Raw genomic sequence first — 15,044 nt, 5'->3', positions numbered from 1 at the left:
AAGCAATAAATAATAAATAATAATTACAGTTGCTCTCAACCTTTCTAATGCCACGACCCCTTAATACCGTTCCTCATGTCATGGTGACCCCCAACCATAAGTCGAGCACCAATTGTCCCAACGGAGTTCCGGAGAGGAGCAGCATACAAATCAAATAAATAATAATAAATAATAATAAATAATAAATAATAATAATAAATAATAAATAATAATAAATAATAATAAATAATAATAAATAATAATAAATAATAATAAATAATAATAAATAATAATAAATAATAAATAATAATAATAAATAATAATAAATAATAATAAATAAATAATAAATAATAATAAAAATAATACAGTTGTTCTCAACCTTTCTAATGCCACGACCCCTTAATACTGTTCCTCATGTCATGGTGACCCCCAACCATAAGCCGAGCACCAATTTTCCCAACAGAGTTCCGGAGAGGGGCAATCAAATCAAATCAACTCAACTCAACTCAACTCAACTCAACTCAAATCAAATCAAATCAAATCAAATCAAATCATAATAATACAGTTGTTCTCAACCTTTCTAATGCCGCGACCCCTTAATACCGTTCCTCATGTCGTGGTGATCCCCAACCATAAGTCGAGCACCAATTGTCCCAACGGAGCTTGAAGCTGATTGGCAGGAAGGTCAGAGGGACACCCCCACTGGAAACGCCTGATTGGTCGGATTGTAAAAATACGTTCCAAGGCGGCAGAATAGAAGCTTTAGTTCATAACACCCTGGTGCTTTCCTAAAAGTAGGTGGGTGGAGAATTAAGGAAGAGCCTTCTCTGTTGCTGCCCCGGCTCAATGGAATCAACCCCCCCCCCCCCCAATGTCCATACTGCTCCCATTTTGCTGGCAGGGGGGGCGGGCATGAATTAACAACTATCATGGATGAATGTTTAGTATGCATGTTGTTGTGATCGGCTAATTTATGGGTTTTTAATTAGGGTTTTATAATTTTTTAGATTTTAAATTTGACTTCTTTTTTATCACTTTGTATTTATATATTGGTGTTGTAAGCCGCCCTGAGTCCTTCGGGATTGGGTGGCAAAGAAGTTGAATTAAATAAACAAATTAATGAATTAATTTAATTGAATCAAATCTCCAGGTAATGCAAAGAGGAAGCACGTAAAAGGTCTCACCTGAATCCTCTGCTCTTTCTTGGACAGGAGCTCTTCCTTTGCCTGAAGGACTTGGATCTGCTGAGCGGCTTCTTGCCATTTCCTGTCGAAAGCGGGGGATAAAATATTCATTTATCACACACAGGGCTGTTTAAGATGGGTGGACTTCAGCTGAGCTCCAAAACTCCTTTCATGGTTCATGATGGAATTTCTCCATCATCCAGGTTGTGGCGGGCTGGCGCAGCAGGTAGAGTGCTGTACTCAGGCCACTGAAGTTTACTGTAGATCTGTGGGTCAGCGGTTCAAATCTCATCACCGGCTCAAGGTTGACTCAGCCTACCACCCTTCCGAGGTGGATCAAATGAGGACCCGGATTGTGGGGGCAATAGCCTAGCTCTGTTAAAAAAGTGCTATTGCTAACATGTTGTAAGCCGCCCTAAGGAGAAGGGCGGCATAAAAACCGATTAGATAGATGATTGATAGATAGATAGATAGATAGATAGATAGATAGATAGATAGATAGATAGATAGATAGATAGATAGATAGAATAGGTTGATGAATGGATGGATGGATGGATGGACGGACTGACGGATAGCTGGATAGGTGATAGAGATGTAGTTGGGAAGATAGAGAGAGAGATATTAAGGGAGAGGGAGAGATGGGAAAGGGGGACGGAGATGAAAAGAGAGAGAGAAGGAGAAGGATAGATAGATAGATAGATAGATAGATAGATAGATAGATAGATAGACAGACAAATAAATAAAATTTTCAAGAGTTATCCATTTTCAAGGCTACTTTTTCTGATGATTACAGTCCTTGGATTATACTTTGTCGCAAAATACGTTTAAGAATCAAATTCCCACCCCTTGTCGCTCATCCGCTTACTTGTGAAGTACATCCAGCTGTTCGGTCAACTCCTGGTTTTGGGACTGTTGCTTCTTCATCTCCATCTCCTGATTCATGGTGTTCCACTGTGACTCTGATACTTTTCCCTTCAAGGCGCTGATGGTCTGAGGAAGAAAGAAAGAGTTGGGTGTTCTTGTCCCAATAAGATTGGGTCAAGTGTCCGTATTCCAGTTGTCGAGTCTTGACCTGATCTGAAAAGACGGCCACCAATCTTTTTAATAATAATAATAATAATAATAATAATAATAATAATAATAATAACAACAACAACAATTATTATTATTATTATTAATTAGATTTGTATGCCGCCCTCTCCGCAGACTCGGGGCGGCTCACAACAATAATAAAACAGTATACGATGTAACAAATCTAATATTAAAAGAAAGCATCTAAAAACCCGTCATTTAAAAAATCATACAACACAAGCATACCATACATAAACTATATAAGCCCGGGGGGGAGATGTCTCAATTCCCCCATGCCTGGCGATATAGGTGGGTTTTGAGCAATTTATGAAAGGCAAGGAGGATGTGGGCAGTTCTGATCTCTGGGGGAGAGCTGGAAAGAAATTTACTCGGAGCAAGTTAGAGCAATGAAAAAAACTCTGCAAAGACTTAGGACTTGGAAAACATTCTTTGCAGAGTAACAATGAAAGAGCTTGCAAGATAAGAGCTGGGAACATCATTAGCAGCTGGAAAGAAACTTACTCGGAGCAAGTTAGAGCAATGAAAAAAACCCTGCTTAGGGCTTGGAAAACATTATTCCCAGAGAGAAACAATGAAAGAGGCTGCAAGGTAAGAGCTGGGAAGATCGTTAGCTACTAGTTAGGGCTGGGAAAAAAGCTACATTCAGAGTATAAGACGCACCCGAATTATCAGCCTCTTTTAGGGAGGAAAAAAGTGCATCATATACACTGAAAAAATACGGTATTTATTTTTAAAATTTGCGTGTTCGCTGTGCTGTCCAAATTGATACCTTGAAGATTCTGGGCTCGGCGGAGAAGAAATAAAATGCTAAAAATGTACATGAGACCCAACGACATCACTGATCTGGACCTTTTTAATATACGGCCGCCTGTCCTTTGTTCCCTCCGATGCTCCCTTGAGTCTTGTTATTTACTAAAAGGACTTGCAAGGGGAAACGTTCAAAGGAAGCCTGCTCCATCTAGCAAAGACCCCATCAAAGGGATGCAAATGGAGGCTATTTCCTCCCCACTCGGGCTCTTTCAAAAGAGAGCTTGTGTACATCCTCCCCGCGACGGGATAAGCAACAGTGATGGCCTTAGGTTTGGCACAGAGCCGGATAAGCCAGTTTTCAAACCTAGATTACAGGTGGGCTAGAGGGGGAAAAAAGATCTGAAGCCGTCTTTTCTGCTATTCTTGTCTTTGTAAAGCAATTACAGAGTCTTCGCTTCGTAATTTCTCTCCAATTTGGGGCCTTTTCGCCATTAAGTGGGTGCGTAGGTAGGTAGGTAGACAGACAGACAGACAGACAGACAGGCAGGCAGGCAGAAAGACAGACAGAGAGAGGGACAGGGAGAGAGACAGAGGCAGAAAGACAGTAGATAGATAGATAGATAGATAGATAGATAGATAGATAGATAGATAGATAGATAGATAGATAGATAGATATAGATAGATATGATAGGTAGGTAGGTAGGTAAGTAGATAGATAGATAGATAGATAGATAGATAGATAGATAGATAGATAGATAGATAGATAGATAGATAGATACAGATGATAGATAGATAGATAGATAGATAGATAGATAGATAGATATGATAGGTAGGTAGATAGATAGATACAGATGATAGATAGATAGATAGATAGATAGATAGATACAGATGATAGATAGATAGATAGATAGATAGATAGATTAGATAGATATGATAGATAGATAGATAGATAGATAGATAGATATGATAGACAAACAGACAGATGATAGATAGGTAGGTAGGTAGGTAGGTAGATAGAGATAGACAAACAGATATAATGAATCTATCTTTCTATCATGTATCTTTCTGTATCTCTGTCTATTTATCTCTCTATCTTTCTATCATCTTTCCGTATCTATTTTATCTACCTATCTCTATCATCTATCTTTCTGTATCTATTTATCTATATACCTATCTTTCATGGATAGATAGATAGATAAATAGATAGATAGATAGATAGATAGATAGATAGATAGATAGATAGATAGATAGAATGAATAACAGAGCTGGAAGGGGCCATGGAGGTCTTCTAGTCCAACCCCTACCATTCCCAACAAATGGCTGTCCCGTCTCTTCTTCAAAGCCTCCAATGATGGAGCAGCCACAGCTACTGGTGGCAAGTCGTTCCGCTGGTTAACTGTTCTCCCTGTCAGGGAATTTCTCCTTATTTCAAACTGTCAATTATCCTTATTTATATCCCTGCGAATTCTCCCTCTTGAATTGATTTAACAATACAACTTCTTAACCTCCTGCTGTCCCAGCCTTAAATCTGCTGCCTTTCGTTTCAAGGAAAAGAGACCACTTAGTGTAATTGGGGTTTTTTTTAAATGTCACCTAACCCCTGCAACACAAACATTAATTAGGACTGTGACTCCCGTAAGCTTCAAAATGTTGTCAAAGACGTTTTCACCAAATTAACAGCTCGGCCCTCACTTCATTGGCCTCGGTCAGTTTGGTCTCCTTCTCCTGCAGCTTCTTATTCAGGGCTTCTATGTTCTTCTGGCAGGTCTTGTTGGCCTCGAGTTGCTCCTGGAGGGTGTTTTTTGCCTCGGTTTCCCTTTCCTGATACTGCTTGATTCGCTTATGCAGATCCTGATTGCGATCAGCTTCCCGCTGCAAACAGAATAAAACATGGGATAAATTGTAGAATGGGTTATAGAAGGCGATAGTAATAGTTAAAACAGATTGATAATTGAGAACTGTAGAGCAGTGTTTCCCAACCATGGCAGCTGGAAGATATTTGGACTTCAACTCCCAGAATTCCCCAGCCAGCAAATGCTGGCTGGGGAATTCTGGGAGTTGAAGTCCAGATATCTTCAAGTTGCCATGGTTGGGAAACCCTGCTGTAGAAGAAGCACTTGTATATGCCATATTTTTCAGTGTATAAGATGCACCTTTTTCCTCCCTAAAAGAGGCTGAAATTTCAGGTGCGCCTTATACTCTGAATGTAACTTTTTTCAAAGCTTTTTTTCTTTGTTACTCTCTCTGAATAAGGTTTGTTGGTGTTCTTCCAGGCATTTCATGACCCAGCTAGGTAATATCATCCCTGCCATGATGATGAAACTGTTCCCCTTTAACACTGATGCCGTTACCTAGTTTGGTCATGAAATGTCTGGGGGAGGGGGGAAATCTATCAAGCTCCGAGAGCATCCATCAACGTTTTCATGTGTTATATTCCAGAGTCTGAATTTTAATATCCTGTTTTTAAAAAATTGTGCTCGAGTCATTTTCAAAGCATTGATTTGATGCTTTTTATTGTCAATCAGTGCTTTTATGTATTGTAGCCTCCTTCCAGGTTGATCGTGGCTTATTTTGTCATGCAAATTAGCAGAATCTAGCCATTATACAGTCCTTACCGCAATCAACTGCTATTCCATTCTCCATCTAAACACTTTTTGCCCCACTGTTCCTGCGTAACGCTTGTTCTCAGGCAGCGAAAGCTTTCTTTTCCATTCCTCCTTTTTTACGTACCATCTGAAACCATTTAGGCCAATTTTCCTTCTATATCTACCCCCCCCCCCCCCCAAAAGAAAAAAATCGCCCACAGGACATTTCAGTCTTCCGTTTCTCCAATGTTCTAATCTCATTTCAAACTGTGGCATTTTGTAGTTGAGTAGACTGCATTTCGAATGAAGTCCTTCTAGCTGAGAGCTTCTGTTTTACAATGGTTTCCTTCCTTCCTTCCTTTCCTTGTACCTTCCTTCCATCCTCTTTCTTTCTCAACTAAAGATGAGAGATTGTTCAATATCTATTTCTTCCTTCCTTCCTTCCTTCCTTCCCTTGTACCTTCCTTCCATCCTCTTACTTTCTCAACTAAAGATGAGAGATTGTTCAATATCTATTCCTTCCTTCCTTCCTTCCCTTGTACCTTCCTTTCATCCTCTTTCTTTCTCAACTAAAGATGAGAGATTGTTCAATATCTATTCCTTCCTTCCTTCCTTCCCTTGTACCTTCCTTCCATCCTCTTTCTTTCTCAACTAAAGATGAGAGATTGTTCAATATCTATTTCTTCCTTCCTTCCTTCCTTCCCTTGTACCTTCCTTCCATCCTCTTACTTTCTCAACTAAAGATGAGAGATTGTTCAATATCTATTCCTTCCTTCCTTCCTTCCTTCCCTTGTACCTTCCTTCCATCCTCTTTCTTTCTCAACTAAAGATGAGAGATTGTTCAATATCTATTCCTTCCTTCCTTCCTTCCCTTGTACCTTCCTTCCATCCTCTTTCTTTCTCAACTAAAGATGAGAGATTGTTCAATATCTATTTCTTCCTTCCTTCCTTCCTTCCTTCCCTTGTACCTTCCTTCCATCCTCTTTCTTTCTCAACTAAAGATGAGAGATTGTTCAATATCTATTCCTTCCTTCCTTCCTTCCTTCCCTTGTACCTTCCTTCCATCCTCTTTCTTTCTCAACTAAAGATGAGATTGTTCAATATCTATTTTTTTCTCCTTCCTTCTTTCCTTCCTTCCTTCCCGTGTACCCTCCTTCCATCCCCTTACTTTCTCAACTAAAGATGAGATAGTTCAATATCTATTTATTTCTCCTTCCTTCCTTCCTTCCTTCCTTCCTTCCTTCCTTCCTTCTTTATTTGGACTTACATGTCGCCCAACTCCCAATTATTTTTGAATAATTACCATATTTTTAGGACTATAAGACGCACCAGTGTATAAGATGCACCAAAATTTCAAAGATGTAAATAGGGGGAAAAAATTTGGAACAGCCCTTTGAAGCCAACTAACCCCCCCAGCCCCCCCCCCCCCCAGGGTCCATACAGCTCCCACCCTACTGGTCTTCCAAAAAGCCTTAAAAGACCTGGCTTTGCTGGCAGGCCTGCAGGCCATAAGACCATAAGAAGAGCCCTGCTGAATCGGGCCAAAGCCCATCGAGTCCAGCATTCTGTGTCCCACAGTGGCCCCCCAATTGTCCATGGGGATCTTGAGCAGAAAGAGAAGGCAAGACCCTCCCTTTCCCTGGACTCCCAACAAATGGTACTCAAGGGAACCCTGCCTGCCTCAACCAACATAGAGGCAGCACTTGGACATGTTTCAATAACCACCATGGATACACTTGGCATCCATGAATCTGTCTAATCCTGCCTTGAAGCTCTCCTCACGACCTCTTCTGGAAGGGAATCCCATCAACCAATGAGCCTCTGGGTGAAGAAATATTTCCCTTTATTTGTCCTTGCTTTCTTACCTATGAGCTTTAGCGAGGGGCCCCTCATCCTAGTATTGAATGACAGAGAAAATAATTTTTCTCCATCCACCTTTTCTATCCCATGCATGATTTTATACACTTCAATCAAGTCAACCCTTAAACGCCGTCTTTCAAGGCTGAAGAGACCAAGGCGTTGCAACCTGGTTTCATAAGGGAGGGGCTCCATTTCCTCGATCATTCTTGTTGCCCTTTTTTTGCACCTTTTCCAGTGGGTGGGTCAGAACTCAGAGTGGGACCATCACTGCTTCAAGAAGTGGGGTTCCTGGTGGGACTTGTGCAGGAGAAAGCTATTGGTGGATGACCAAGATCTCTCCCTCCCTCCCTCTCTTTCTTCTCTGGGGTTAATCGAGGAAGTCGATATGGCGGCATGTAATCTAACCTGACCCATGTTTTGAGTCCTGGCCAAATTCTGATTTGCTTGGTGTGTATGTCCATACGACGGCATAGTTTTTAACTTAATTGGGGTTTTACTGTTTCTATTGGCTTATATTTCACTTACTGTATTATCATCCCAGCTACCCTCCCTCCCACCCACCCTATCGCCATGTCTGATTTATTTCCTCCCAACGAGAATCGATTAGCATTGAATGGAGGAAGCGCGTAGCTGATTTGCTCTGCTGATCAAAGTAAAACAAGCCACGGATTTGCATGCTAAACAAGGATTATGCAAACCAGTTTCAGGTTCCATAGGATTCCTCAACACCCGCCATCTCAAGCCAGGCAATTGCCAGATGGCTGGAATAGAGGCCTTCCTTTTGGGGGGGGGGAGGGTCCCCCCTTGGTAGCAGCATTTTAAGGGTCTCCACGACTGGGCAGGAGTTGAAGTAAGGGCAGAATAATCCTCGGAAGCTCTTAAAATCTGGAGTAGAAAATACTCTGAGCAAACTCTCCAACTAATGACACATATAATAACAGCAGCCAGAACATCACATGCTCAAATGTGGAAAAGGGACAAGATCACGAGTCAAAAAGAGGGCGGGGAAAATATTTACTGACCCCTCTCATCCTGGACATAAACTGTTTCAACTCCTACCCTCAAAACGTTGCTACAGAGCACTGCACACCAAGACAACTAGACACAAGAACAGTTTTTTTCCGAACGCCATCACTCTACTAAACAAATAATTCCCTCAACATTGTCAGACTTTCTACTAAATATGCACTTCTATTCTACTAGTTTTTCTCATCATTCCTTTCACCCATTTCCTCCCATGTTGACTGTATGACTGTAACTTGTTGCTAATATCCTAAGATTTTTATTAATATTGCTTCTTCATTGCTTATTTGACCCCTATGACAATCATTGTGTTGTACCACATGATTCTTGACAAATGTATATTTTATTTTATGTACGCTGAGAGCATCTGCACCAAGACAAATTCCTTGTGTGTCCAATCACACTTGGCCAATAAAATTCTATTCTATTCTATTCTATTCTATCCCATCGGAAAATAACATTATTGAGAAAATATATAAATGTGTAGAGATGGACGAAATGACTGATGAATTTAAGGGAGCAAAGGATAAAGAATCTAATAAGATATGGAACAATTGGTACAGATGGATCCAGGATTGAAATAGGACAGAATGATACAATGAGAACATAGAAACAGATATACACATAGTACTGATTTGGGCAATAGTTACAGATGAAATAATTATTCATGTGCGAATCTATCTGCTTACCTGTTTGATTTATTGATACCTTCACATATTTCTACTATTCTGTCCTATTTATTACAAATACATATACATACATACATACAAAGTGTGCAATAGGGTTGATATTCCTGGAGGGGTCTGTAATATGGTAAATGATTTAGCTTTACTAGATAAATGGTCAAAGCAATGGAAACTGCAATTTAATGTTTCCAAATGTAAAATAATGCACTTGGGGAAAAGGAATCCTCAATCTGAGTGTTGTATTGGCAGTTCTGTGTTAGCAAAAACTTCAGAAGAGAAGGATTAGGGGTAGTGATGTCTGACAGTCTCAAAATGGGTGAGCAGTGTGGTCGGGTGGTAGGAAAAGCAAGTAGGATGCTTGGCTGCATAGCTAGAGGTATAACAAGCAGGAAGAGGGAGATTGTGATCCCGCTATATAGAGTGCTGCTGAGACCACATTTGGAATAATACTGTGTTCAGTTCTGGAGACCTCACCTACAAAAAGATATTGACAAAATTGAACGGGTCCAAAGACGGGCTACAAGAATGGTGGAAGGTCTTAAGCATAAAACATATCAGGAAAGACTTCATGAACTCTGGAGGACAGAAGGAAAAGGGGGGACATGATCGAAACATTTAAATACGTCAAAGGGTTAAATAAGGTTCAGGAGGGAAGTGTTTTTAATAGGAAAGTGAACACAAGAACAAGGGGGCACAATCTGAAGTTAGTTGGGGGAAAGATCAAAAGCAACATGAAAAAATATTATTTTACTGAAAGAGTAGTAGATCCTTGGAACAAACTTCCAGCAGACGTGGTTGGTAAATCCACAGTAACTGAATTTAAACATGCCTGGGATAAACATATATCCATCCTAAGATAAAATACAGGAAATAGTATAAGGGCAGACTAGATGGACCAAGAGGTCTTTTTCTGCCCTCAGTCTTCTATGTTTCTACATACTGTACATACATATACATATAAATATATATTTCTTTTTTCTTGCTTGCTTGCTATCTTTACTCTACTGAATTGAATGCATTGCATAATGAATTGTAAATAAGAATTGTAATGGAAACGGGTCATGATCTGCAAAAGACCATCAAGCTGTATCTTTTATTTTGTAAAATTAATAAATATTTTTTTAAAAAAAATCCTCAGAAGCTCTTTAATTAAGGTTAGACCTCAAAACCACTTCCATTTGTCGGGAGCTAGGCAACGAAGTGGCAAGTACATTTTAGCCTAAGTTGTGCATATCGGGGCAAAGAACCCCAATTATAACTACCAACTGATAGGGACCCAGCTTTGAGACAACCCAAGAAAGGGATCTTGGGTTTTGGTGGACAGCTCAATGAAGATGCCAACCCAGTGCGCAGCAGCAGTAAAATTAAAAAAAAGCAAATTCCATGCTTGGCACGATTGGGAAGAAATGAGACCCAAAGCGACAGAACAAACTACTCAAACAAGTCAGGTTACAAATCCGTCAGGGCAATGGAGAAACACCCCCCCCCCCTTCATGTGGCCCCCCAGCTCACCTCAAATTTATTGGCGTTCAGGTTGGCTGCCTTCTCGAGTTCAATCCGAGCCCTTTTGTGACTTAATTCCATCTGCATCTTCTCTCGTTCCATCTGCAAAAGCCGGGCGCCCGAATGGATTTGCCCGGCCTGCTCTTCCAGCTGATACCGGTGCCGAAAGGGAAAAGAGACCAAACAGTAATCCGAATGAAGCTATGGAAGGAGGTTTGCCGTGCCTGTCTCTGGAAGGAGGGTGGGGTGGGAGGGCTTGGAGTTATCTATAGTATTTTAAAAGCGCTTTCCACCCACCCACCCACCCTGACTCACCCGTAGAGATTATTCTCTGCCAGGATATGGACCAAATCACAACTACAGTGGTCCCTCTACTTACGAACTTAATTTGTTCCGTGACCAGGTTCTTAAGTAGAAAAGTTTGTAAGAAGCAATTTTTCCCATAGAAATCAATGGAAAAGCAAATACAGTGGAACCCCGACATAAGAGCTGCTCTACTTAAGAGCAACTCGAGATAAGAGCTGGGAGGGGAGAGATATTTTTGTTCTACTTACAAGCCCAAATTCGAGATACAAGCGCCAAGGAGCTGTCTCCTGAAGCCAAACGCTAACTTCCGCGTTCGGCTTCAGGAGACAGCTGCGAAGCGGCGCGCGTGTTTTAAAAGGTTGCAGCCGGCCTGGGGGGCTCGGGGGGGGGCTTGCAGCTTTCTTTCTTGCTCTTTTTCTTTCTCTCTTTTACCTTCCCTTCCTCTATTTCTTCTTTTCTTTCTCCTTCCCACCTTCTTCCCTCCCTCCCTACCTTCACTCATTCCTCTCTTACTCTCCCCTTTCATAAGTTTCCTTGCTTCCTTCCTCTGTTCCTGTCCCTTCCCCCTTTCTTTCTTTCTTTCTTTCTTTCTTTCTTTCTTTCTTTCTTGCTCTTTTTCTTTCTCTCTTTTACCTTCCCTTCCTCTATTTCTTCTTTTCTTTCTCCTTCCCACCTTCTTCCCTCCCTCCCTTCACTCATTCCTCTCTTACTCTCCCCTTTCATAAGTTTCCTTGCTTCCTTCCTCTGTTCCTGTCCCTTCCCTCTTTCCTTCCTTCCTTCCCACCCTCCGTCCATTCATTCACCCATTCCTCTCTTGATCGCTTAAAGCCGGTCCCTGGTGCGAAAAGGGTTGGGGACCTCTGTCCTACAGGATTGGGTGGCAGAGAAGTTGAACATATGTAAATTTAAAAGTTTAAGAAAGTTTATAAGTTAAGTGAAAGAAACTTCATTATTCATTTATATGTACATGTACATTTCTTCATTAAAAACATGTCTTTCTGCATAATTTAGACTAACTTTGTGAGTTTTTTGAGGGCTGGAACCAATTAAAATTATTTACATTAATTCCTATGGGGAAAAGTCGTTCGAGATAAGAGCTGCTCGACTTAAGAGCCCAGGTCCGGAACGAATTAAACTCGTATCTCGAGGTACCACTGTAATGTATGCGATTGGGGAAACAACAGGGAGGGTGGAGGCCCTGTTTCCTCCATGGAGATTCCTAGAGAGGCCCCACGGAGGCTTCTCCCCACCTTTTCCAGCCCTGTTTCCTCACAGGAGATTCCTAGAGAGGCCCCACGGAGGCTTCTCCCCGCCTTTTCCGGCGCTGTTTCCTCACAGGAGATTCCTAGAGAGGCCCCACGGAGGCTTCTCCCCACCTTTTCCAGCCCTGTTTCCTCCCAGGAGATTCCTAGGGAGGCCCCACTGAGGCTTCTCCCTGCCTTTTCCAATTTTTCATAAGAAAGTGAAGACAAGAACAAGGGGCCACAATCTGAGGTTAGTTGGGGGAAAGAGCAGAAGCAACGGGAGAAAATATTATTTGACTGAAAGAGTAGTAGATGCTTGGAACCAACTTCCAGCAGACGTGGTTGGTCAATTCACAGGAACTGAATTTAAACATGCCGGGGATAAACATATATCCATCCTAAGATAAAATACAGGAAATAGTATACAGTGATCCCCCGATCGTTGCGAGGGTTCCGTTCCAGGACCCCCCGCAACGAGCGGGTTTTCGCGAAGTAGCGCTGCGGAAGTAAAAACACCATCTGCGCATGTGCAGATGGTGTTTTTATTTCCGCAGCGCTAGCGAGGAGCCGAAGATTGGGGGCGGCGCGGGTGTTTTAAAACGTCGCCGCCGACATGGGGGGCTCGCTAGCACCCCCCCTAACCTGGGTTGGGGGTTCAGGGGGTGCTAGCGAGCCCCCCATGTCGGCGGCGACGTTTTAAAACACCTGCGCCGCTTTCCAATGAGTCCCGAAGTCATTGGAAAGCGGCGCGGGTGTTTTAATACGTCGCCGCCGACATGGGGGCCTCGCTAGCACCCCCCCGAACCCCCAACCCGGGTTTGGGGGGGTGCTAGTGAGCCCCCCATGTCGGCGGTGACGTTTTAAAACACCCGCGCCGCTTCGCAGCTGTCTCCTGAAGCCGAACGCGGAAGTTAGCGTTCGGCTTCAGGAGACAGCTGCGAAGCGGCGCGCGTTTTAAAACGTCGCAGCCGGCTTGGGGGGGCTTTCCAGCAACCCCCGAGCCCGGGTTGGGGGCTCGGGGGTTGCTGGAAAGCCCCCCCAGGCCGGCTCCGATCGTTTTAAAACAGGCGCGCCGTTCTCCGCTGACTCCTGGCGAACTTCCCGGGCAAAGGGCGGGCGAGCGGGTGCTGGGGGGGGCTTCGCCCTCCCGCCAGCAAGAGGGGGAAGACCCAGGGAAGCCGCCCAGCAGCTGATCTGCCCGGCGCCATCTACGCATGCGTGCCCATAGAAAAAAAGGGCACGCATGCGCAGATGGTGTTTTGACTTCCGGGTTCAAAAATCGCAAATTACCCTGTTCGCAATGGTCGGGGACGCAATAACCGGGGGATCACTGTAATGGCAGACGAAATGGACCAGGAGGTCTTTTTCTGCTGTCAATCTTCTATGCCTCTATGATTAGGTGACCAGTTTCCTTGCCAAGTGTGACCACTGAGGAGCGCTGCCTCACCATCATTTGCTGGTAGTGTGTCTGGAGTGTTCCTGGAGACGACTGTGGGGCGTCTTGGATAGACGATTCCTCCATCGAAAGGGACATGAACTTGTTGTACGACTTCAGGATGGAGAAGACGGTGGTGTTGCCCTCGGCCTCCTCCATCTGCATCTGAGTTCTACCGTTCAAACAATTAAAAACATAATTTTAAAATTAAGAATATTCTTCTTCGCGCACAATTTAACGCATCCCAAACTGTAACCCTTCAAATCAGGTTAAAAAAAAATTAAAGCTGACTTCTTCGATTAGAGAGAAAATGACTAATATAATAATAATAATAATAATTTATTGGATTTGTATGCCGCCCCTCTCCGTAGACTCGGGGGGGCTAACAACAATAATAAACACAACATGTACAATCCAATAATAAAAAACAACTAAAAACAAAATATATTTGTTGCCGTCAAAAAAAGAATTATTTGCAGCTCAGGGCTGAACTAAGAAATCAAATATAGCTGGATGTCTGTCTGTCTGCCTATCTATCTGTCTGTCTGTCTGTCTGCCTGTCTATCTATGTATGCCTGTCTGTCTGTCTATCTATCATCTCTATCTATCTATCTATCATCTCTATCTATCTATCTATCTATCTATTTATCATCTCTCCCTCATCTATCTATAATCTCTCCCTCATCTATCTATAATCTCTCCCTCATCTATCTATCGTCTCTCCCTCATCTATCTATCTATCTATCTATCTATCTATCTATCTATCTATCTAACTATCATCTATCTATCATCTATATCATCTGTATCTATCTATCTATCTACCGTATCTATCATCTATCTATCTATCATCTGTATCTATCTATCTATCTATCATCTATCTATCTATCATCTATATCTATCTATCTATCTATCTATCTATCTATCATCTCTATCTATCTATCTATCTATCTATCTATCTATCTATCTATCTATCTATCTATCTGACCTGCATGCTGTCCTTCTCCAAGGACTCGGGGCGGCTCACAGCACATAATATAACAATACAAATCTAATTAAATTTAAAGTTACAATCTAAAAATCCAATATTTAAAAACAATCATATCAGTTCAATCACACAACATATATCTCATTTTATTGGCCAGGGGGCTGAGATCTAGTAGCCCCAAGCCTGGTGGCATAAATGAGTCTTAAGACTCTTACGGAAGGAAAGGAGTATGGGGGCAGTGTGAAATCAGTGGGAGCTGATTTCAAAGGGCCGGGGCCGCCACAGAGAAGGCTCTTCCCCTAGGCCCCACCAAGCGACATTGTCTACTCGACTGGACCTGGAGAAGACCAACTCTGTGGGACCTAACCAGTCGGTGGGACTCATGCGGCAGAAGGCGGTCCCGCAAGTAATC

At 42.4% G+C, this 15,044-nt stretch overlaps 1 protein-coding gene across 2 annotated transcripts in view; it reads right to left on the bottom strand.

Annotated features, from left to right (window-relative positions):
* Positions 1 to 15,044, bottom strand: part of LOC139172354 (mitotic spindle assembly checkpoint protein MAD1-like) — a 45,207-nt gene that overhangs the window by 27,541 nt on the left and 2,622 nt on the right. For both annotated transcript variants that reach the window (XM_070761392.1, XM_070761391.1), the window contains exons 2-6: positions 13,660 to 13,819; positions 10,672 to 10,812; positions 4,698 to 4,877; positions 2,029 to 2,153; positions 1,164 to 1,245 (exon numbers count right to left, since the gene is read on the bottom strand). In XM_070761392.1, coding sequence (XP_070617493.1) covers positions 1,164 to 1,245; positions 2,029 to 2,153; positions 4,698 to 4,877; positions 10,672 to 10,812; positions 13,660 to 13,819 — 688 coding nt within the window. The remainder of the gene's footprint in view (positions 1 to 1,163; positions 1,246 to 2,028; positions 2,154 to 4,697; positions 4,878 to 10,671; positions 10,813 to 13,659; positions 13,820 to 15,044) is intronic.

This window comes from Erythrolamprus reginae, chromosome 9 (genome assembly GCF_031021105.1).
Source record: "Erythrolamprus reginae isolate rEryReg1 chromosome 9, rEryReg1.hap1, whole genome shotgun sequence".
Classification (NCBI taxonomy): Eukaryota; Metazoa; Chordata; class Lepidosauria; order Squamata; family Dipsadidae; genus Erythrolamprus; species Erythrolamprus reginae.
Note: the sequence above shows the minus strand (reverse complement) of the source record. Positions and strands in the feature narration are given on the sequence as shown.